Raw genomic sequence first — 26,158 nt, forward strand, 5'->3', positions numbered from 1 at the left:
ATTTGTGATTTTCCTACAGATAGGGGCAAATACGCAGCGCGTAACATTCTGCATTGCCAGCACAAATAATGTGCAAACAATCTGTCACGCCAAATATGATGGTGCGATATTAGCTGATGATTCACAGGTTGGTCCATCACCCAATGTTTTTTTTTATTACGAGTTGTTCATTTTGCATTGTAAATGTTTATAGCCAGTTTTATGTTTTAATCTCTATATTGCACACGGTTTGCTAATTTGCAACTTCACATTTGTTTCAAAGGCTTTTGCGCAATAAGCAATGATCACCAGCAATTACATGGCACTGACAAATTGTGAATATTGGATACTTACCACCTCCGTTCTTGTAGCAGAGATAAGGAAATCGCCAAACGTTTCCCAGGCCGATGATTTCTCCAGCCACAGAAAGCACATACTCTACTTTATTGGTCCACTGGCCTCTTTCCTCTAACTCATCCTTCCCCTTCCGTGGTTGTTCTTTTGTCTCTGGCATAATCGCAGTCCCGTTGAGCTCCACATCCCAACTCTTTTTGTTTCCCATGGCCCTGAAAGTTTAGGAAAGAATGAAAGAAAGGAAAAATCACATCTCGATACAAGATGCTGTCATCATTAGGATGAGTATCCAGCATGCTGAGCAGGTATTTAAATATGTTAAAGTGGTAAATAAAGTTCAGGAGGGTGTTGTAGTTAGCTCTGGCCCAGCTCCTGCCCCAAAGACTGTGGATGTGGGGGAGACATCCACATGCTGCAGGCCTGCTTTGCCCCCCGGTGGAATCTGCTGATGAAGGCTCCTCTGACCAAGAAGACATGAGTGACAGGGAGGAGGAGAGTGTGGCAGACAGCTCAGAAGGAGATCAATTATCTAGCTCCCCCTTGGATTCCGAACAAGAGTTAATGATACAGCCACGTATGTGGAGAGTGATGCATAGGCAGCAACAACTGAGAGATTATTATCAAAGAAAATGAGGCCACCTGTGGTTGGGTGGGGCTGTGGTAATTAGTGAGGCTGCTATAAATAGCAGCCTGTGGGTTTGGCCATTGTGGAGGATTATTTGATCCTTGTGTTTCATGACTGCTTTACTGACTTTGACCTTTTGTGTGCTGATTTTTCCCCGCTTTGAAACTAAACCAGAGCAAAGTGTGTTTCACTTTGTGAAAGAAGAAGGACTGTGAATTGCCTCACAGCTGCAAGCTAAATATCACAGAACTGATAAGGGACTTGTACAAATTACCAGTTTGTTTGGAGACGAGTGCTCTTTGCTATACAAAAAGAGGCTTCGTTTATTTGCATTTTCGGTATAAAGAACATTGTTTTGAATTTTCAAACATGTGTGTGTCTGAAATTGTGTCTGTGAATTTTCAGGATTCACAGATACAGGATCTGAGGTTAGTTGGGGGAAAGATCAGAAGCAATGTGAGAAAATATTATTTTACTGAACGAGTAGTAGATGCTTGGAACAAACTTCCAGCAGACGTGGTTGGTAAATCCACAGTAACTAAATTTAAACATGCCTGGGATAAACATATAGCCATCCTAAGATAAAGTACAGGAAATAGTATAAGGGCAGACTAGATGGACCATGAGGTCTTTTTCTGCCGTCAATCCTCTATGTTTCTATGTATCCAGGAGTGCTGAAATGACTAAAAAGAAAACCTATGGATTTGTTACTTGGAAATGAATGGGGATGGTACAAAGCATTTCACTGCCTGCAATAGACCACAAGTGTATTCAAAGAGTGTTTGGAAACTGCAAAATGCAGTCATGGGCCTTCCTAGACATATTTCTCCAACACTGACTTATAAAGCCCTACATGGCATTGGGCCAGATTACTTGCGGGATCGCCTTCTGCCGTACGATTCCCACAGGTCCCACAGAGTCGGTCTTCTCCAGGTCCCGTCAACCAGACAACGTCGCTTGGTGGGGCCCAGGGGAAGAGCCATCTCTGTGGTGGCCCCGGCCCTCTGGAATCAGCTCCCCCCAGAGATTTGCACTGCCCCCACCCTCCTCGCCTTCCACAAGAGTCTTAACCCAGGCTTAGGGTGATTAGATCTTGGCTCCCTAGCTGACAAATGTTATGTATGGCTGATGTCTGAATGGGTACGATTGTTTTTTAGCATAACTGGGGATTTTAGATTAGTTTAACTGGTTTTAATTAATTGGATTTAGCCAACTGTGTTTTATTGTTTCCTTTCATATGTTGTAAACCACCGCGAGGCCTCAGAGAAGAGCGGCATATAAATAAATAAATGAATGAATGAATGAATGAATGAATGAATGGGTGGGTGGGTGGGTGGATTTTATTTATTCATTCATTCATTCATTCATTCATTCATTCATTCATTTATTTATTAGATTTGTATGCCGCCATTCTCCTTAGACTCAGGGCGGCTCACAACAATAATAAAACAGTGTACAATGAACAAATCTAATGGATGGATGGATGGATGGATGGATGGATGGATGGATGGATGGATGAATGAATGAATGAATGGTACCTCCCTTTCCTTCAATCAGGATTCTGGTCTCTAGCACTGTGGGTTATTACATTGATCCCAAGGTGACTCCTTTAATCCCATTAATAAAACTCCCACAAACTCTTCTTTCTGAGAGTAAAAATATAACACTAACAAATTAGACAGCTGGTGACGAGACGCGATCCCCGCTGGACGGGGGTCTCGACAACCCTGTGATGGTTCACTTTACGAGGCCCGATCCTGAAACCATTACTAGTGCTTACCAATGAAACACGGAGTCAATGGTCTGGGTAAAGTGACAAAGCTTTATTGTTTACAGGTGTGCTTTTTATACCCTTCATATGCAAATGAAGGGGTTTCAGCTAGTAATTTTCTATTGGCTAAATACAAGTCTAATTTCTCCTAATATACGTTTCTTATAGGCTACAAATATAAGGTTTTTCAAATCCATAGGCTAATAATAAAACTTTTGAATACGCAAGTTATCATAGGCTATTTCTATATGCAAAAATAAGGCTTCTGAGCACCTAACTGTTCATTGGCTATTTCTATTAAGCTTCTAATTGGTTATAAAAGGTATCATCTACAGCTTATGATAGGCTACTAAATTCTCACTTTATGCACCTATCGGTAGCTGAGTTGCCAGCCAATCACACTGCCAGTGTCTTATCTCGTGCCAGGAGCGCTGTTGAGGGGGGTTTTCTTACTGTGTCCAAAGTTCATGGCCATTGTATGACTCACTGTCTCTGGGCAAATCTTCACCATGCTTTTTCAGATAACTGTCTCTGTGTATATCCTAAAGCATAGCTAATATTTGGCTTACACAATCCCTACAAGCTGGCTTTATACATTAGCCAAAAACCACAATTGCTTTAAGTGCCTGATTCATTCTGCTAAATTGGCCATGCAATTTTTTTTCTGGCTCAGCCCATATCAATTGCAGTTCATTTCCCATAATCCCCCCAGCCAGCCTGGCTTTCTAGCTGGAGAATCTGAGAGTAGAAATTGTCTTTGAAAATGATTCTGAGGCTGTGGCAGGTGCAGCACTTACTATGCTGATTAATATCTATTCTGAGCTTATTGCATTAGCCATAGGTTTCCATGTTAAGCTGAAAACTTAAATTTATCACATGTAAGTCTATAATCAAGGATGGGCTGCCTGGGGGTTTGCAGGGGTTTGGGAAAGCCTCTAGCTAAGATTCTGTGCAGTTCGGAGAACCCCCAAATCCTACTCCATCCTTCTCCCACCCCACACGTGCCATAGGTTCACCATTGCAAGTATAGGGTCTCCTTCCACCCCAGTTATTTTGTATTCTAAATGAAGCTATTGGAAGAGAGATTTCACAAGCATAAGAATTAATATCAAGTAGTCAGAAGTACAAAGTTCCTAATCAATGTTGCATGGCTTATATTTCCCCAAAACAAGAAAACAAACCATCCACAAGCTCCAGTCCTTCAAAATAAAGGACCTTCTTTCAAATCATTTGGCCCGGAACCAGAAAAGGCTGACTAAACTCTCAGAAGAAGCCAAAACCCAACATCTGTCCAAAGCTGATTTTTATCTGAGACAAAGTTTTCACATGGAAGAAGAATAGAGAAGAACTGGCTATACGTACCCAAGGCAAAATGGAATCCATTTGATTAACCCTTTGATCAACTCCCCCCCGAGATTCGAATTTCTCCCCACCCTCCTTGCCTTCCTCAAGATGTTGAAGACCCATCTATGCCACCAAGCATGTGCAGCAGCCAAAATCATTTTCCAAATTGCCAGTTTCTTTGCTTCCGTGCATGCGCGGCAGCAAAAATTTGGTAATTTTTACTGGAATTGTGCCGGTTGCGCATGCACGACCTGTACATGCTGGACGGCAATGGAGCGAGCCTATGCACTCCATTTCCATCAGTGGAACGGCGTTCCCCTGCGCACGCACACGCATATGCACACACACTCCATGATTTCCAAAGAAAACATTGAGACAGAAGCTGACAAATAACAACTGAAGCTATATGGGTTTCACATATACATATTCATGTACCCAATTCTATTTTATTCCCCTAAGTTTATATTAATGAGAAAGTATATTTTTCAGTTGGGATACGTTTTAAAATGTATCCTCCACTTTAATTACTGGAGGAAACATCAAACAAACAAATAATGCTTTTGTGCAGAACTTTCTTTAAGGTACAACATTTTAAATAAGTGTCTTTGGAATCCTTTTTAAAAGAAAATTCCCCATTTAATATTTATATGATATCTTATTAAAACGTATTTTAAAATATATTTTAGGCAGGCTTTTAAAATGTACTCTGTGCTCTTTGTTTTAAAAAAACACTAATTTTTATATACAACTTTCATAAACAAATGTGCATAATGTATGTATTATTTGAATTAATTTCTTGAAAAAGTCTTCATTCACTTTCATTCACAGCTGCGCACCCCCAACATGCACACGCGTGCCCCCACGTGACATTTGGGTTTTGCACATGCACAGCAAGTGAAATCTTGCACAAGTGAGATGTTGGTGATTTTTGGCGATTTTTTGCTTCTGCTCATGTGCGGAAGCAAAAATATCGGCGAAAATCAGCGAAATCTCTGTCCCGACACAAGATTTCATTTCTTGTGCATGAGCAGAAGCCAAATCTCCTACCAACGGGTGCACGCATGCCCACCAGATGTGCACGTGCCCACAATAGCTTCAGAGGGCGCACCGGTAGCGCCAAAGATGGCAGTCTTCTGCTGTTTGACACCCCTGGTCTAGTGTAGACATATTGAGAAGATGGGTGTGTTAGGGGGTGGGTGTCTTTGTTTCTTTGATTTTAAAAAAAATATGTTATGACCTACAAAGCCCAGCAATGGGCTATGAGCCCGAACAATGTCGCTTGGCGGGACCCAGGGGAAGAGCCTTCTCTGTGGCGGCCCCGGCCCTCTGGAACTAACTCCCCCCAGAGATTAGAATTGCCCTCACCCTCCTTGCCTTTCGTAAGCTGCTTAAAACCCACCTCTGCTGCCAGGCATGGGGGAATTGAGATACACTTTCCCCCTAGGCCTTTACAATTTTATGCATGGTGTGTCTGTATGTATGATTGGTTTTTATATACAGTGATCCCTCGATCATCGCGAGGGTTCCGTTCCAGGACCCCACGCGATGATCGATTTTTAGCGAAGTAGCAGTGCGGAAGTAAAAACACCATCTGCGCATGCGCAGATGGTGTTTTTACTTCCACTGCTGCCCGCCCTTCGCCCGCACACCCCGTTGCTCGCGCCTGGGGTGCGCGCGCGCTTGGGGACACCCCCAGCTCTGCTTCCCAGCTGGGAAGCGGAGGTGGGGTGTCCCCAAGCGTGCGCGCTTTCCCCAGCAACGCGCGCGCGGTGGGGACACCCTAGCTCCGCTTCCCAGCTGGGAAGCGGAGGTGGGGTGTCCCCAAGCTCGCGCGCGCCGCCCGGCCCGCCCACGCTGTTGCCAGCTCCGCTTCCCAGCTGGGAAGCGGCCCCAGCAACGCGCGCGCGCGGGTGGGGACACCCTAGCTCCGCTTCCCAGCTGGGAAGCGGAGGTGGGGTGTCTCCAAGCGCGCGCGCTTTCCCCAGCAACGCGCGCGCGGTGGGGACACCCTAGCTCCGCTTCCCAGCTGGGAAGCGGAGGTGGGGTGTCCCCAAGCTCCGCGCGCGCCGCCCGCCCCGCCCACGCTGTTGCCGGCTCCGCTTCCCAGCTGGGAAGCGGAGCTAGGGTTTCCCGCGCGCGTGCCGCCCGCCAGCCCATGCCGTTGCTCGCGCTGCCGCTGGGGTCTTACCGGGGCAAGAGGGGGAAGACCCAGGGAAGCCTCTGCCCGGCGGGGAAACTCCACCATCTACGCATGCGTGGAAGGGCACGCATGCGCAGATGGTGGAGTTTACTTCCGGGTTGAAAACTCGCGATATAGCCCTTTCGCGATGCTCGAGGACGCGAAACTCGAGGGATCACTGTAATGGGTTTTTAACTGGTTTTAGTATTGAATTATTGCTATATACTGCTTTATTACTGTTGTTACCCCCCCCCTGAGTCTGCGGAGAGGGGCGGCATACAAATCCAATAAATAAAAAATAAAGAAATACATAAAATAAATTGTGCTTGCCACGGCAGCTTGTATGTTCTTGCGGGACCAGTGCAATTTTGCTGCTGCACCTGTGGAGGTAGCAAAATTGTGCCCGTGTTTCAGCGAGGTTTTACCTGTGGCCTGATGCACGATTTTGCTACCTTCACAGTTGCAGCAGCAAAATCGCACTGGTCCCGCAAGAACTTATGAGGCCACAGCGGCGAGCGCAATTTAGCATCCCGGCTCGTAGTCCATCGCTGACAAAGCCCTACATGGCATAAGACCAGATTATCTCCGAGACCACCTTCTGCCACACAAATCCCAGTGTCCAGTCAGGTCCCACAGAGTTGGTCTCCTCAGGGTCCCGTCAACCAAACAATGTTGGCTGGCGGGACCTAGGGGAAGAGCCTTCTCTGTGGGGGGGGGGCCGGCCCTCTGGAATCAGCTCCCCCTGGAGATTCACACTGCCCCCACCCTTCTTGTCTTCCAAAAAAGTTTAAAGACTCATCTTTATCGCCAGGCCTGGGATCATTAGATCTCTCCCCCTGACAAATGTGTTTTTTAGTGTTTTTCGTGGAGTGAATGATAATAAATGTTCCCGAGTCTATGGAGAGGGGTGGCATACAAATCTAATAAATAATAATAATAATAATAATAATAATAATAATAATAATAATAATTATTATTATTATTATTATTATTATTATTATTATTATTAAATATTAGGATTTTTAGGGTTTTTTAAATTATATTAATTAGATTTAGATGTACTATTATGTTTCTTATATAAGTTGTGAGCCGCCCCCGAGTCGTCGGAGAGGGGCGGCATACAAATCCAATTAATTAATAAATAATAAAATAAGTTGGTGGAGATTCTTGAAATTTTGATTTAGCTGCAAGGAAAGTGAGGTCATGGGTAGACCATGGGCTCAATGCTGAGCATCAAATGACTAGACAGAATTTCTGTGGATGGTCCATTCAAGAAAGAATGGAAGAGTTGTCATTAGTTAATGATACATGGATAGATATGAGGGTCAACATGATAAGGCATCAACTCTTTTACAGCTTATCACAAATGACACCCAGCCAAGCTAATATCTGCTTGGATTACTCTGGAAGCCTGTGAGCCAATCTTAGATCAGGACTGCCAAACCTGGCTCTGGCACAACTCCAGTAGTAAAGTCCAAGTCTGAGGAACATACAGCAGAACGCTAGAGGATTGTAGCAACTTTGCTTTTCATTACAAAGTGTCTGAAAGAACTTACATAGATTAAAAAGATATTCCATCTATCTATCTATCTGTCTGTCTGTCTGTCTGTCTGTCTGTCTGTCTGTCTGTCTGTCTGTCTATCTATCTATCTATCGATCTATCTATCTTTGTTTTTATTTTATCTATCTATTTGTTTTTATTTTATCTATCTATCTATCTATCTATCTATCATCTATCTATCTGTTTTTATTCTATCTATCTCTATCTATCTATCTATCTATCTATCTGTTTTATTATATCTATATCTATCTATCTGTTTTTATTCTATCTATCTCTTTGTTTTTATTTTATCTATCTATCTGTTTTTATTCTATCGATCTCTATCTATCTATCTATCTATCTGTTTTATTATATCTATATCTATCTATCTATCTATCTATCTGTTTTTATTATACCTATCTCTTTGTTTTTATTTTATCTATCTATCTGTTTTCATTCTATCTATCTATCTATCTATCTATCTATCTATCTATATCTATCTATCTATCTATCTATCTATCTATCTGTCTGTTTTTTATTCTATCTATCTATCTATCTATCTATTTTTATGCCATCCATCTCCCCTAAAAGGTGACTCTAGGTGGCTTAGAGGTTATGAAACAAATTAAAATACAAAATTAAAAGATTAAAACAACATAAAGTTAAAATATTATTAAGGTCTGCAAACCGATCTAAGAGAGCTAAGAGCCAGACAGGATTGGGAATGAAGCCTTCTTACAGACAGCTGCTGTGGTCTGAAGGTAGAGTTCTTGCCTCACAGTCAGGAGGTTGGGAGTTCAATCCTAGGTAGAGGCCGAGGCAGAGGATGTAGTGTCTCTTGCTTGGGGAGTTGGTTGGACTAGCTGACCTGCAAGATCCCTTCCAACTCTGTTTATCCTGTCAGTCACCTCCAGCAGTGAGCACTCTCCTTGGGGTTCCAGGTCAGCCAGCAAAATATCCAAAGATATTTCACCAGAAGAGCCCTTCACTCCTCCATTCGAAACAGAATATCCTACGAAAATAGACTAACAATCCTGGGCCTAGAAAGCCTAGAACTACGGCGCCTAAAACACGATTTGAGTATTGCCCACAAGATCATATACTGCAACGTCCTACCGGTCAATGACTACTTCAGCTTCAACCGCAACAACACAAGAGCACGCAACAGATTCAAACTTAATGCGAACCGCTCCAAACTTGACTGTAAAAAATATGATTTCAACAATCGAGTTGTCGAAGCGTGGAACTCATTACCGGACTCAATTGTGTCAAGCCCTAACGCCCAACATTTCTCCCTTAGACTCTCCACGATTGACCTCTCCAGGTTCCTAAGAGGCCAGTAAGGGGCGTGCATAAGTGCACTGGTGTGCCTTTCGTCCCCTGTCCAATTGTCTTTCCTTTCTTTCACCTATCATATATATTCTCTTCCTTTCATATATCCTCTCCTCTAAGTTCACTTTTACCTTTACCACATGTCTACTTTTCTTCCTATGTATTTGTGTATTGGACAAATGAATAAATAAATAAAATAAATAAAGCCGGGTTTTAATACTCTTCCAGAAGGCCAAAATGGAGGGGGCAATTTTCACCTCCAGTGCTAGAATTTTCCACAGGCCACCAAAAAGGCGCTTCTTCTTTAACCCCGCCTGCTTCGTCTTAGTAGACACGATCTGTAGCCGGCCCCTTCCACTGTCCCATCAGGGAGAGGCAGCTCCTCTGATACCTTGGTCCCATGCCATCTAGGGTGCGTGGGTTATTATTTAAACCAAGTATTGACAAAATTATTTAAAGTTATCTCTTGCAAATTTTACCGGCACATCTTGTCCATTGTCATTCGTGCTTTTGTCAACTTCTGTTCGCATTTGTACAAGGCACTCTTGGACGGTTTGCCCTTGGACATCCAGATGTTGCAACTGTTCCAGAACTCAGCCGCACGTGCAGTTTTTGAGTGCTCTGAAGTTCATCCAAGTGACACCTCTGCTGGATGAGATGCATTCGCTTTCTGGATGCGATTCAAATACCTGGTTATCACTTTTACAGCCCTACATGGCACAGAGCCAGGTTACGTGTAGGACTGCCTTTGCTTGAGGGTATCAGCCCATCCTTCTAGTTTTAGGATGGATGTGCTCCAGGTCCCCTCCCTTAAAATGTTGCTGAAGCTTGCCTTCTTGGTGGCTGCCCCACTGCCTAGAACCATGATGGCCAACCTATGGCACGCCAGCAGTTTATTTACTTTTTTACTTAATGGATTTATACGCTGCCCCTCTCTGAGGACCCGGGGTGGCTTACAACATATAAAAGACAATAAACACATCTGGAATCCAATTACATTTAAAACTAATTGGTCTAAAACCCAAGTATTTCACCAGAAGAGCTCTTCACTCCTCCACTCGAAACAGAATACCCTACAAAAATAGACTAACAATCCTGGGTCTAGAAAGCTTAGAACTACAGCACCTAAAACACGATTTAAGTATTGCCCACAAGATTATATGCTGCAACGTCCTTCCGGTCAATGACTACTTCAGCTTCAACCGCAACAACACAAGAGCACGCAACAGATTCAAACTTAATATTAACCGCTCCAAACTTGACTGTAAAAAATATGACTTTAACAATCGAGTTGTCGAAGCGTGGAACTCATTACCGGACTCAATAGTGTCAACCCCTAAACCCCAACATTTCTCCCTTAGACTATCCACGATTGACCTCTCCAGGTTCCCAAGATGTCAGTAAGGGGCGTACATAAGTGCACTAGTGTGCCTTTCGTCCCCTGTCCAATTGTCTTTCCTTTATCTCATATATCATATATATTTTCTTCCTTTCATATATCTTCTCCTCTATTTTTACATATTATCTTTATATATATTACTTCATGCCTATTCTCTTCCATATGTATTGAGTATTGGACAAATGAATAAATAAATAAAATGAATAAAAAGTACGTTAAAAATCAGTCACTCCCATTCAAACGGGAAGCATCCCTTTCATTCATCGGCCTAGGGACAAGCAGTTAATAGCCCTAAGCCTGGTGGCACAAATGAGTCTTCAGACTATTGTGGAAGGCGAGGAAGGTAGGGGCAGTGTGAATCTCTGGGAGCAGATGATTCCAGAGGGCCAGGGCTCCCCCAGAGAAGGCCCTTCCCCTAGGTCCCACCAAGCGACATTGTCTAGTTGACGGGATACGGAGGAGGCCGGCTCTGTGGGACCTGACTGGTTGCTGAGACTCCTGTGGGAGGAGGCAGTCCCATAGGTCATCTGGTCCAATGCCATGTAGACTAGTTGCCCTAGCTCAGGTCCAGCTGGTCAGCTGATTTTCGGATTGCACAGAAGCTTGGGGAGGGCATTTTCAGCCTCTGCGGGGGGGTGAGGGAGGATATATTCTCCCTCCCCAGGCTCCAAGAAAGCGTCTGGATCCTGGAAAGGGCAAAAAAATGGGTCTATCATACCCACCAGAATCAGGAAATAGGGTAGCGGGGCATCATGTGCAGGGAATGAAGCAGCATAGAGGGGGTCAGGCCCCCCATGCACAAGGGGATGGGGTGCATGGGAGCATTGAATTATGGGTTTGGGCATGCGTGTGCATGCAACAGTACATATGTGCATGCTTTCAACCCCAGGAAAAAAAAGGTTCGCCATCACTGGCCTAGACTTTGGAGCATCTTCTTAGATGAAATGCAGGAATTCCTACCCTTGTGGCCTTCTGGAGGCTAAAGCATTGAGCTAGGATGGGGGTTGAGCTGCAAGGATGTTTGATTTGGTAGGTAAGGGGAAAAGGGACTTTTGTTTTTAACCATGATTTATGGATTGTTGTGAGCTATCTACAGTCCTAGGATATAGGCAGGCATGTGTCAAATAAATGTATAAATCTGCAGCAATAAAGTATACAGAAGCTTATTAAGCAGATATATAAACACATACAAGCGGGATATAAACTTATGGAAAAGGGCACTTTGCCATATGACAACTTCAGTTGAATTATGGCTTAATCCCAGACCATTTCATTGAATTACTTCTGAATGGGCATGTGTAGGACTACACATTTAAGAACCAAAGCCACAATTCTCTAGTGCAGGGGTTTCCAACCTTGGCAACTTTAAGACTTGTGGACTTCAACTCCCAGAATTCCCTTGCCAGGATGGGGAAGATCTTAAAGTAGCTGAAGTTGAGAAACACTGGACTATTCTGACAAGCATATGCAGTATTCAGTGTTCAAATTATTCCAGCAAGAACAAATATCCCGCATAACACACCTTTTTAAAAAAGATAAGTCAAAGGCTGGAATTTGTAATTGTGTAATTAGCCGGTGCTGAAAGATTTATAACACATTTCTCTATATTCTCACTACCGGCTCCCACTGAATCTAACAAATAAGCAGTTAATAGCCCTAAATCCTGGTGGGTCCAAAGCATATAAGCTAACTTGTTGCAGGAATGAAACTGCTCCAGCAGCATACAAAGAGTTCCGTTCCAAGTGTATATTTAGTTATTCTTAGCCCTGGATCATACAGTCCAGAGTTTGAGATGTCAACTTGCATTCCCTTGAAAGCAGAACCAATGGGAAGGGACGATTCCCCAACGTTTCCAAGGCTGTTAAAGTTCTCCCATGTACTCCAGCCATATGCTATTCATAAACAGCCATCTGTATGAACGGAAAACTCATTTGATCCATGCCTTCTCAATAAACCTCCTCTGTCCCCAGAGTCTTCCAGATGCTGGTTGTGTTTGCTGGGAAATGTGGCAATTATAATCGAATACATCTGTAGATTCAGGATACTTATGGACAGATTTAAAAATAATTAATTGCTGTTCAGAGTTGGTGTTCTGCTAACTTTTATTTTATTTATTTATTATTTATTACTTAGATTTGTATGCCGCCCCTCTCCGAAGACTCGGGGCGGCTCACAACACGTAGAAACAAATCATAAATAATCTAACAATTTAAAATATTAAAGATTTAAAAAGACCCCATATACTAACAGACATACACACAAGCATACCATATATAAATTAAACATGCCCAGGGGAAGATGTTTCAGTTCCCCCATGCCTGACGGCATAGGTGGGTTTTAAGGAGTTTACGGAAGGCAGGAAGAGTAGGGGCAGTTCTAATCTCCGGGGGGAGTTGGTTCCAGAGGGCCGGTGCCACCACAGAGAAGGCTCTTCCCCTGGGGCCCGCCAACCGACATTGTTTAGTTGACGGGACCCGGAGAAGGCCCACTCTGTGGGACCTAATCGGTCGCTGGGATTCGTGCGGCAGGAGGCGGTCTCTTTTGCGATTATTATTATTATTATTATTATTATTATTATTATTATTATTATTTATTGGATTTGTATGCCGCCCCACTCTGGAGACTCAGTTCTACATCCCTTCCCTCTCCCAAGAAAGTAACAAAAAATGTTTTTCAAAGTATGTTTTGCAATAAAATTTATTAACACGTGCCAACATCTCAATAGATTTTTTTTAAATACTAGTTTTGGGGGGGGGGATCAGGAGTGGGCTGCTGCCCGGATGGGCGGGAAAGAAGTGGGGTAGCGAAAATGGAGCCCTACCCCAGAGTACACAATTTGCACTGAAAGAGGTTGAAAGAAAATGCATAAGCCACACACACAGTGTGGTAGTAAAAATTTTGGTAGCCCTTCACTGGGGGAAATACACATCTAAACACACACACACAAATATGTGGCTGTATCATTTATCTCTGCTATTCAAAAGAATCCTACAGTCAAGAAAAAAAACATCAGAAGTAATCCACTAGACCAGATGTAGAGCAATCTACCTTCACCTGTCCCCTCTTAGATCCTAGATATAAGAATTTCGTCTTGTATCCTTGAAACGCGTGCAGTAATAACAGGTAGTATTTCCCATCAGACATGGACACTGGAATCAAACATCTGATTCAATATTTTCACCCTAAATGGGCCCTTTTGGACATGGGGCCAATCAGAGTCAACTAGAGGTAGCCCAACCATTAGCCAAAAGAAGTAGCTGCCTCTGGATATAACAGCTTCCTGGCTATAACTCTTTGGTAGCCCAGCTGGTTTGTCTCTTGGGGGACATGGCATTATCTAGGCTGTGCAGTTTCTCCTAACCCATACCACATCTCAGACATCAACACCTTTGAAAATGTGCAAAGATATTTCACCAGAAGAGCCCTTCACTCCTCCACTCGAAACAGAATACCCTACGAAAATAGAGTAACAATCCTGGGCCTAGAAAGCTTAGAACTAGAGCGCCTAAAACACGATTTGAGTATTGCCCACAAGATCATATGCTGCAACGTCCTACCGGTCAATGACTACTTCAGCTTCAGCTTCAACTGCAACAACACAAGAGCACGCAACAGATTCAAACTTAATACGAATCGCTCCAAACTTGACTGTGAAAAATATGATTTCAAAAATCGAGTTATCGAAGCGTGGAACTCATTACCGGACTCAATTGTGTGAACCCCTAACCCCCAACATTTCTCCCTTAGATTCTCCACAATTGACCTCTCCAGGTTCCTAAGAGGCCAGTAAGTGCACTGGTGTGCCTTTCGTCCCCTGTCCAATTGTCTTTCCTTTCTCTCACTTATCATATATATTTTCTTTCTTTCATATATCCTCTCCTCTAAGTTCACTTTTACCCTTATATATATTACTACATGTCTATTTTTCTTCCTATGTACAGTATTTGTGTATTGGACAAATGAATAAATAAAATAAAATAAAAGCTGTGCCGGATGGAAGATCATCCCCCCTTGGCCATCGCTAGAAAGTCAAGCAGGCATCTCACAGACTTTGATGCATGGAGTGGAAGCATCCCTTGCTTCTCCTAGCTCTGTTTATTGTTGGGGAAACAATAGTCACTAGGTTTAGAACCTGCTTTCATGAGGTCCCCTTTGTCAAAGACATTTGTCAAACGTGGCATGACACCGAGAGAGCCAACATGGTTTCTCAATGTGACACAAACCAGTTCCCAGCTCAGATCTCCAATCCCACTTATCCATGTTGCTCTTGCTGCTATGTCACCATCGACATCTTTGAGCATTGCTTCAGCATCCCAGCCTATCTCCCCTTTCCAGAAGCAAGTGCCTTCTTTCTTTTCTTTCTTTTATGTACGCTGAGAGCATCTGCACCAAGACAAATTCCTTGTGTGTCCAATCACACTTGGCCAATAAAATTCTATATTCTTCCTGCCTCTTTCTCCCGAATCCTTGCCACTGCTGGCAGCTCAGTGCCTCCTACAACACTATGCAGGGCTGCAAAATATGCATTAGTCTCTTCCCTCCACACACACACACCAATTCCCACGTCTCCAGGATCTTGCCTCATCTCTTTAGCTCTTTTTATTAAAAGAAGATTGAAAGATACTGCCAGAAAAAAAAAGGTTTCCTGGAAGCTACCCTCAAACCAGCTCATATTCTTCAGGCTGAAGCCCCTAACAAAACAAAACCAGAGAGTAAATCTCCTGGAAGATCAGGCTTTTCCCAGTGAGCAAACTAATGATTGGGAGGAATTAAAGTTTGCTCTACACTGCTGCTCGCATTCCCTCGCACGCCCAGATGGATAAGTTCGGTCAGCTTACCAAACATGGAACGGGAGAATAAAATGGAATAGAATGAAATAGAATGGAATAGCATAGAATAGAATACAATAGAATAGAATAGAGTAGAATAAAGTAGAATAGTGTAGAGTAGAGTAGAGTAGAGTAGAGTAGAGTAGGAGTAGAGTAGAGTAGAGTAGAATAGAATAGAATAGAATAGAATAGAATAGTATGGAATTAAATAGAATAATCTGAAGCTAGTTGAGGGAAAGATCAAAAGCAACATGAGAAAATATTATTTTACTGAAAGAGTTGTAGATCCTTGGAACAAACGTCCAGCAGACGTGGTTGGTAAATCTACAGTAACTGAATTTAAACATGCCTGGGATAAACATATATCCATGCTAAGATAAAATACAAAAAATAGCATAAGGGCAGACTAGATGGATCATGAGGTCTTTTTCTGCCATCAGTCTTCTATGTTTCTATATTAATAGAACAGAACAGAACAGAATAGAATAGAATTCTTTATTGGCCAAGTGTGATTGGACACATAAGGAATTTGTCTTTGGTGCATATACTCTCAATGTACATAAAAGAATAAATACATTTGTCAAGAATCAGGAGGTAAAACACTTAATGATTGTCATATGGGTCAAATAAGTAATCAGGAAACAATCAATATTAATTTAAAAAATATCTTAGGATACAAACCACAAGTTACAGTCATACAGTCCTCAGTGGGAGGAAAAGGGTGAGAAAAAAACTAGTAAAAGTCACTCACCTCCGCTCTTGACTTGTTCCCCTAGAAACCAGCTTTGGGACAGAATGAAAACTAAACAGGGGAGGCTCATGGCCATGTGGAGAGAAAGCACTGAAGTGTTGAAGCAAACAGTGGATCCGCTCCTCCCTCTCCCCTCCTCCTTCCCCTCCCCTCCAACCCTACAAGTCAGATTTCAAGTAAATGTTCACCAGAGATCTGGGGTGGGCGGAGGTCTCGAAGGAAGCATGTGTGTGCCTGTTTTGTTGGGGAAAGGACGGAGGGAGGGGCGAGGAAGATGAGTCACCCACAGTGGCTGCGCTTTCATAATATTTCTCCCCTTTATAAAGTTATGCAAGAGGGTGGCAGGGGGGGGGGCACAGGCAGGTTGGACGGCAGACAAAAAACCGCAAAGCATTAACTTCTTGAAGGTATTGAAGGGGGGGGGAAGGAGACGGGAGTTTTGCCCATGCTTGCAAGGAGCCTCTTTGTACAGGGCTAAGGGGGTTCAAGATCATATAAACAAGATCATATGCTGCAACGTCCCACCAGTCAATGACTACTTCAGCTTCAACCGCAATAACACAAGAGCACGCAAAAAATTCAAACTCAATACGAACCACTCCAAACTTGACTGTAAAAAATATGATTTCAACAATCGAGTTATCGAAGCCTGGAACTCATTACCAGACTCAATTGTGTCAACCCCTAACCCCCAACATTTCTCCCTTAGACTCTCCACGATTGACCTCTCCAGGTTCCTAAGAGGCCAGTAAGGGGCGTACATAAGTGCACTGGTGTGCCTTTCGTCCCCTGTCCAATTGTCTTTCCTTTCTTTCACCTACCATATATATTCTCTTCCTTTCATATATTTATTATTTATTTATTTATTATTTAGATTTGTATGCCGCCCCTCTCTGCAGACTCGGGGCGGCTCACAGCAGGATACAACAATTCATGACAAATCTAAATATAATTTATAATATTTTTTTAAAACCGCATTTACTAAACAAACATACACACAAACATACCATGCATAAATTGTACATGCCCGGGGGAGGTGATTCAGTTCCCCCATGCCTGACGACAAAGGTGGGTTTTAAGGAGTTTACGAAAGGCAGGGAGAGTAGGGGCAGTTCTAATCTGTGGGGGGAGTTGGTTCCAGAGAGTCGGGCCCACCACAGAGAAGGCTCTTCCCCTGGGGCCCGCCAACCCACATTGTTTAGTTGATGGGACCCGGAGAAGGCCCACACTGTGGGACCTAATCGGTTGCTGGGATTCGTGCGGCAGAAGGCGGTCTCGGAGATATCCTCTCCTCTAAGTTCACTTTTACTCTTATATATATTTCCACATGTCTATTTTTCTTCCTATGTATTTGTGTATTGGACAAATGAATGAATGAATGAATGAATGAATAAATAAATAAATAAATAAATAAATAAATAAATAAATAAATAAATAAATAAATAAATAAATAAAAAGGCCACAAATACAAGCCCTGTGATATAAATGGATCTGTTTGTGTGTGTTCGCCCGCCTGTCCCCCACTCCCCCCTCCGCATCTGGAACATTGCGTTATGGATTTCATTTGTATTCCCTGCCTTGTTTCCTTCAAGAATTTCAGGCGTGGATATGAGCCCCACAATAGCCCTTTGAAGGAAACGCAGCCCAGGGCTATTGGCAGAATTTCCTCATTGACAGGGGGAGATGAAGAGAGCTTCTCGCCTTGAACGCTCTCGCTGTCTTCTGTTGTTGTTTTTTGCTCCTGCCTGGCCAATGTTCAGCGAATGCTAGGCGAGAGGCATCAGGGGGTTTCTAATATTTAACAGAATAACAGAGCTGGGAGGGACCTTGGAATTCTCCAGGTTCCTAAGAGGCCAGTAAGGGGCGTACATAAGTGCACTGGTGTGCCTTTCGTCCCCTGTCCAATTGTCTTTCCTTTCTTTCACCTATCTTATATATTCTCTTCCTTTCATATATCCTCTCCTCTAAGTTCACTTTTACCCTTATATATATTACCACATGTCTATTTTAGTTCCTATGTATTTGTGTATTGGACAAATGAATGAATAAATACATAAAATAAATAGTCCAAACCTCTGCTCAAGCAGGAAACCTATTGTCCCCTTTTGGACAAACTATAAGATTTAGGAGAGACAATAGGACAGGGGACGGAAGGCACACTAGTGCACTTGTGACCTCTTACTGACCTCTTAGGAATCTGGAGAGGTCAACTGTGGATAGTCTAAGGGTAAAATGTTGGGGGGTAGATACTACGGAGTCCGGCAATGACTATATAAGCCTGGGGGAGATGTCTCAATTCCCCCATGCCTGGCGATATAGGTGGGTCTTAAGCAATTTATTTATTTATTTATTTTATTTATTGGATTTGTATGCCGCCCTTCTCCGCAGACTCGGGGCGGCTAACAACAATTTACGAAAGACAAGGAGGGTGGGGGCAGTTCTGATCTCTGGGGGGATTTGATTCCAGAGGGCCGGGGCCGCCACAGAGAAGGCTCTTCCCCTGGGTCCCGCCAGACCACATCGTTTAGTCGATGGGACCTGGAGAAGGCCAACTCTGTGGGACCTTATCGGCCGCTGGGATTCGTGCGGCAGAAGACGGTCCCGGAGGTATTCTGGTCCAATGCCATTGTAAGGCTTTATAGGTCATTACATTACCAACACTAGCTAGTTCCCTCCACAATGGTGTTCTTTTGCCTATGCACCCAGCTAAGTGATGTTGGTCAGGGATGGTTTTCACTTACCTTCCCTACCGCGCATGTGCTTCACTCTCACACAAGCATTCTGTGCATGCGCACAGCCTCAAAAACATGCACAAATAGGATAGCATAGAACCAGGGCGCATGAGTGCTATTTCCACTACCAGTTTGGGTGCACTGCACTGAACTGGCTGAATACTACCTCTGATGGTGCAGAGGCGAGTTTGGACCAGTTCGGACTGGTTCACCTGAACCGATAGCAACCTATTTCAGAAATGTCTTTACCACCATTTCTTCTTTCTTTAAAAAAAACAAATAAGATAGGAGATAGAGAACTTGACCACCCCAGGTATCTAAATTAACGCTTCTTCCTATTGCAGCCTACTTTTGCATGGACAACATGTATGATAAGATGTAGCCGGAAAGAAAGACCCCTTCTTAGTGTAGCTCTCCATCTACACAATTTTTTCTATGATGGTTTAAATTTTTCCAGTTATTAAAATATAGTCTATGTTGTCCTGCAAGTTTGTGAACTGTGGAAGGATGTCTCAAGGGACAGTTGTGTGGAGGTATGTGTGTGTTGAATGTTTTCCCCCCCTCCTAAATCCAGAGAGAAAGGGTTTTTGGATCAGCTATCCTTTTTGGATCACTGTATCCTTTCCCCCCTCAAGGATGCCTGGGAGATGACAGAAAACTGAAGCAGCCTTATCACCTTTGCATCAGAGCAAGAGAGATAACGACAGCCGGGAAATTGCACAAGGTATTTAAAAGATCTTTGTATCAAAAGGTCAAACTCCCCAAAGGTTTTATTTCTTTACCGTGGGTTATATTCAAGGATTAATAGAGCAATCTTAGTTGGGAAGTGGGCATAAATTGATTTAGCAAACAATTCATCCCAAGCCCTGCCAACTAATGTTGGTCAGGGGTTATAGGAAAGGGAGGGTCATGGAAATCTTTGCTAGTTTGCCTTTTATCCTTATACTATTGTAATAAGCAAGGACTGCACCAAATATTCCAGCTACAGAATGCAATGGAGTTTGTACCAAGGCCACTTGGAGCCATAGTTCCCTCTAAGCTGAGCAGTGAGCTATGGCTCACTTAAAAATCATCATCAACTCAGAGCTTTTCAAACCTGCCCAGAAGCCGAGAGGGAAAGAGTGAGAGGCAATGAGAGAGAGAGGAAGAGAGGAAGAGAGAGAAACAGATAGAAAAAAGAGAGGAAGGAAAAGAGAAAGAAAAAGAATGGGAGTAAGGAAGAGAGAAAGAAAATCAAAATCTAGTTTGAAACTAGCTCAACTATTTAAGTAGCCTTTTGATATTGCCCTATTATGAGCTCACTGTTATAGACACACAGTACAGTATTTTATTTTGAAATTCTCTGAGGCAAAACAGGGTGGGGTTTTTTTGTTTTTTTTGTTTATTTATTTATTTATTATTTCTGTGCCACCCAGTCCCGAAGGGACTGCCGCTCAGACACTATACTTTTCCGCCCCCCCCCCCAAAAAAAAAATTAGAGGGAACACTGCTTGGAGCTCTAAAACATAGAAACATAGAAACATAGAAGTCTGATGGCAGAAAAAGACCTCATGGTCCATCTAGTCTGCCCTTATACTATTTCCCGTATTTTATCTTAGGATGGATATATGTTTATCCCAGGCATGTTTAAATTCAGTTACTGTGGATTTATCTACCACGTCTGCTGGAAGTTTGTTCCAAGGATCTACTACTCTTTCAGTAAAATAATATTTTCTCATGTTGCTTTTGATCTTTCCCCCAACTAAAAGCCTTTTCAATTCTGTAGCTAACACCTTTCCCTAGTGATAGATTAGATTAGATTATTATTAGAGTTGGAAGGGACCTTGTAGGTCATCTAGTCCAACCTCCTGCTCAGGCAAGAGTCCCTACACCATTTCGGACAAATGGCAGTCCAATCTCCCTTTGAAAGTCTCAGGTATTGGAGCTCTCTCAACCTCCGAAGGCAAGCTGTTCCACTGACTGATCACTTTCACCATCAGAAAGTTCCACATCAACCATAAAACCACATCAGCCAAGATATACACTCCAAACACACTTTCCAGTAGGTTCAGCTGTATTTTTTAAAAAAAATTATTAGTTTAATACATTAAAGAAAAAACAACAACAAAAACAAGAAACTAATAAAACATTACACACACAAAAATGAATTGTCAACTGTACTATTGACTGCTTATGTTTATTTTTACGTGAAAGGACTGCCCTTTGCTTGTAGCGCAGCTGCGGCGTCCTTTTTCATAAAAATAACAATCATTATTTTTATGTGAAGACCTCTCTTTGAAGGAGCTGGGAAATCCCTCCCACGAAGAGATTCCGGGGGCGGAGCTTTGATGTCACTGGCAGGTTGCTAAGGACGCCAAGGTGATCACTTCCTGGATTCCTGGAATCCAGGAAGTGATCACCTTGGCGTCCTTAGCAACCTGCCAGTGACGTCAAAGCTCCTAACGCCGAACACGACCCTGAACTTTGCCCGAAGTTTCAAAAAATTTCGGGTTTGTGTTCAGCATACCGAACACCGCAAAATTCAGTATGGACCCGAATTGTGTGAATTCGGTTCGCCCATCACTAGTTCTTAGGTAGAGGTACCACTGTACTCTGAGCATTTGAAGCTGGGACTTCTTAAAATTGCCATTTTATATCTGTGCATGGTGCACAGTGGGAGAAAACTGCTTTAAAAAAAATTTTAAATGCAAGAATACAACCACTAAAGATGTAATTATAGTATTTTTCTAAGAAGAAAAATGTATCAAATCAAATCAATATTACGGGCAGTTAAGCATCAGTTCATATTAATTTGTCGCACTCTCTCAGCCATTTCAATTTATCAATTTATGATGAAGTTGTTATGTGGCTGCATATCTATGAAACATCATTCTACAGTATCTATTACATATCTACAGTATCTATTATTGTTCAGTATCTATCTATGGCCTGAGGTTTAATCAATCAATGCATTGTTTTCCTGCATTTATAGTTAGATTATAACTAGAGTTATAATCTATAAGAAGAAAACCTTTAAATGAATGTGGCTTTGGGGTAAACCTTCAATACGTATTGACTAATTCAAGCAGTTTATTTAAATGATTTCTGAGACAATACCAATATATGCATTATATCAAATTATGTACGCATCTTAGATAATTTTTAATCCAAATTGCACACATTCAATATAAGTTTAATCAATATGTTAACAGATTATTGTGCAAAGGTACTTAATTAAAAAACAGACCTCAGAAGGGAATAAATATAATTAATTTTCTGGCCAAGACTGGTTTTAATAATATACCATAGACAATGAAAAAGCATTCTGGTTTATAATGAAAATAAAGCACATACTCAACCAAGCCTTCCGAAATCCCATTAATCTCAGTGGAAAAATAAGTATCTCAGAGACCCTTTATTTATTTCATTAATCTTCATGTAAGATCACACTTTTGCTCTTATTGTTACCAGTCTATTAAGATGGATCATAATAAATACATTAAAATGGACCTCTATACAGTATATACATTATAAGGTTTTTTCAAGGAAATCAGGACACTGTACTTATATTTGCAGTGAGTGCTTATATTTGAAATTGTCTCAATGACCCAAAGTCAACAATTTAATCATCATAGAAACATAGAAACATAGAAACATAGAAGACTGACGGCAGAAAAAGACCTCATGGTCCATCTAGTCTGCCTTATACTATTTCCTGTATTTTATCTTACAATGGATATATGTTTATCCCAGGCATGTTTAAATTCAGTTACTGTGGATTTACTAACCACATCTGACTATACAGATTGAGTTCATTAAGTCTTTCCTGATACGTTTTATGCTTAAGACCTTCCACCATTCTTGTAGCCCGTCTTTGGACCCGTTCAATTTTGTCAATATCTTTTTGTAGGTGAGGTCTCCAGAACTGACCACAGTATTCCAAATGTGGTCTCGCCAGCTCTCTATATAAGGGGATCACATGCCGTACCAAAATTAGGACAATCATTTAAATGTTCCAGCCCATCACTTATAGGCAACAATTCAAAGTTGTTTAAGCTCTGTAAACAGGTTTTCAAAAAATAATAATAATAAATCTAAAATTCTGAAAAAAGTCTGGCAATCAAAGGGTACTGTCATACCTTTCTTATTCAATCAGCATGCACAATAATCCTATTATTTATTGTGTGCATTTTACACCTCACCCATATGGTTTGCCAAAAAATTTCTTGCTGTGTCTTAACTGGCTTCCAGTATTGGGAAATCTTTGCAATGTCACTAGAAAGATAAAGTTTTTTAAAAAATTAAAATAAAAACAAGAGTGGAGGAGATTGGATAACTACGGCATTCAGGTGACCAGAAAGACAAAAATAGAGGAACGAAAATAGCTGCTCTATTATGAAGGCCACAATTTTTCCTTTCCATCGGCTAAGACCAGAAAAGCCACATCACATGTTCTCCATGCTCAGAGAAATTCCTGGAACAGTGTCTATTATATTCTGCGAGAAACCCCTTTGAAATCTGCAGTTCAAGATAGGTGAGAACCTTGGGGTCCATAAACACCAAGATGCTGGAGACAATTTCATTGACATCTGTCAGTTTCTTACCTGCTCGGACACTAATTAAAAAGAAACATTTGAATGTTTTTTAAAAAGTTAAACGGGAAGCAAGCCTTCCCCAAGCAGCAATCTCTAGCATTCTGTGGTTTTATTGTAATGTCTCTTGCTCCAATATATATAAATATATATATATATATAAATCCAATTAATAAATAATAAATAAATAGGGTAACATGGATCTTCTAAGAAAATAACATTGGCAAATAAGAAGTATTTAAGATACTTAAATAAGAATCCCAGCGACCAGTTAGGTCCCACAGAGTGGGTCTTCTCCGGACCCCGCCAACCAAACAGTGTCGCTTGGCGGGACCCAGGGGAAGAGCCTTCTCTGTGGCGGCCCCAGCCCTCTGAAACCAACTTCCCCCACAGATTAGAATTGCTCCCACCCTCCTTGCCTTTCGTAAGCTGCTTAAAACCCACCTCTGCCGCCAGGCATGGGGGAACTGAGATACACTTTCCCCCTAGGCCTTTAAAATTTTATGCATGGTATGTCTGTATGTATGTATGATTGGTTTTTATATAATGGGTTTTAACTGTTTTTAGTATTGGATTATATAGTTTTGTTACTGTTGTTAGCCGCCCCGAGTCAGCAGAGAGGGGCGGCATACAAATTCAATAATAAATAAATAGATAGATAGATAGATAGATAGATAGATAGATAGATAGATAGATAGATAGATAGATAGATAGATAAATAGATAAATAAATAAATAAAAATAAAGTAACCCAGTGTTGTCCTTAGAAACGTGCCCCACTCTCTACCCATAATGAAATGATGGAATGGCAGACAATATCATAGAAGAAGGGATGTCAAACTCAAGGCCAGCCAATGGGGTACTTAGACTGATTGCTATTATTGCCGCTACTGGTTACAAAATGATGGAAGATCTTAAGCATAAAACTTGTCAGGAAAGACTTAATGAACTCAATCTGTATAGTCTAGAGCAGTGTTTCAAAACTTTGGCAACTTGAAGATATCTGGATTTCAACTACCAGAATTCCCCAGCCAGTGAAGTCCAGATATCTTCAAGTTGCCAAGGTTGGGAAACACTAGTCTAGAGGACAGAAGGGAAAGGAGGGACATGATCGAAACATTTAAATATGTTAATATGTTAAAGGGTTAAATAAGGCTCAGGAAGGAAGTGTTTTAATAGGAAAGTGAACACAAGAACAAGGGGGCACAATCTGAGGTTAGACGGGGGAAAGATCAGAAGCAACGTGAGAAAATATTATTTTATGGAAAGAGTAGTAGATGCTTGGAACAAATTTCCAGCAGAACTGGTTGGTAAATCCACAATCACTGAATTTAAACATGCCTGGGATAAACATATATCCATCCTAAGATAAAATACAGGAAATAGTATAAGGGCAGACTAGATGGACCATGAGGTCTTTTTCTGCCGTCACTCTTCTATATTTCTGTTTCTTACTGGTGTGCTAGGCGCACAGCTTCAATTCTCTTGCGTGCATCCTATGTGCATGCATCCCAGCATGTTTCTGCTTCTGCGCATGCGCAGAAGCAAAAAATTGCCAAAATCTCACATGCACGCATGTCCCCTCACTGCAGTGTTTCCCAACCTTGGCATCTTGAAGATATCTTGAAGATATCTGGACTTCAACTCCCAGAATTCCCCAGCCAGCATCCGCTGGCTGGGGAATTCTGGGAGTTGAAGTCCAAATATCTTCAAATTGCTCTACTGTACCGATAGCAACCCCCTACTGGGTCCACCCTGAAAACAGAAAGGACCAGCCTATGGTCCCTCTTTCAGCAAAAACGGAGCTCAGGAGCCCGGTTTTTCTGGCAGAGTCTCAGGCTATGGCAAGTGGCCCAACATGAGTGACATCATGCTGGCCACACCCACCCTGCGCTATGCCCCCCCTGCCCCCCTAAGGTCAAACACAACTCTGATGTGGCAATGGAATTGAGTTTGACACCCCTGTCACAGCTGGAAGTGTTGGAAGAAAAAGAGGAATAGCCTCTCACGGAATTTACCTTCTGATATATAGATATATTTTGTGACTGTATATTATACAAGGTCCTCATAAACCCAAAGCCATCAGAGCCTGAACCAGCGAACTATGACCCTTTCCTAAGATATATTCTAGAGATTTTTTTTCCCCATCCCGTTTTTAAATATTAAACTTTTATTGAAGCATTTGGAAGCCCTGTGTGTCAAGACAATTGCACAAATTGCTAACTGGAAAGGTTATTCACTTTTTAAATTGGGGTTGTTGGTTTTTTGCTTAATCATCTTTGAAGAAACACGTGATACCAACCATGTGATCAAACTGATGTGCTATGTCATTTGTAGATAGCAATCTGAGGTGTCCATAATCTGACTGCCAGCCAATGATGGGCTCCTACAGGTATGATCAGGAACGCAGAACCGTAGAAAAAAAATTGATATTTTTTTTTCTTTTTGTCCCTTCTGGGCTCTGGGTATGTTTTTCCTATCGCAGTAAATAAATGTGATTGAATGCTGTGAGTGTGCGTGTGTACATACACATACAGTTTATATAATAGATAATGTATATTTTTGTGTGCCTGTGTGTAATATGTATGTACGCATATGGCATTGACGATTAGTTTCCGGACACAATTCAAAGTGTTGGTGATGACCTATAAGGCCCTACATGGCATCAGACCAGAATACCTACGGGACCTCCATCAGCTGCATGAATCCCAGCGGCCGATTAGGTCCCACAGAGTTGGCCTTCTCCGGGTCCT

At 42.1% G+C, this 26,158-nt stretch overlaps 1 protein-coding gene across 1 annotated transcript in view; it reads right to left on the reverse strand.

The window, feature by feature from the left end:
* The window catches only part of LOC139169784 (sodium- and chloride-dependent betaine transporter-like), a 92,148-nt gene extending 75,982 nt beyond the window's left edge, over nt 1–16,166 (reverse strand). The window contains exons 1-2 of the mRNA XM_070756423.1: nt 16,104–16,166; nt 334–545 (exon numbers count right to left, since the gene is read on the reverse strand). Of these exons, the coding sequence (XP_070612524.1) occupies nt 334–541 (208 nt within the window). The 5' untranslated portion in view covers nt 542–545; nt 16,104–16,166. The remainder of the gene's footprint in view (nt 1–333; nt 546–16,103) is intronic.
* Nucleotides 16,167–26,158: the final 9,992 nt, after the last annotated feature.

Source organism: Erythrolamprus reginae, chromosome 6 (assembly GCF_031021105.1).
Source record: "Erythrolamprus reginae isolate rEryReg1 chromosome 6, rEryReg1.hap1, whole genome shotgun sequence".
In the NCBI taxonomy this organism is placed as follows: Eukaryota; Metazoa; Chordata; class Lepidosauria; order Squamata; family Dipsadidae; genus Erythrolamprus; species Erythrolamprus reginae.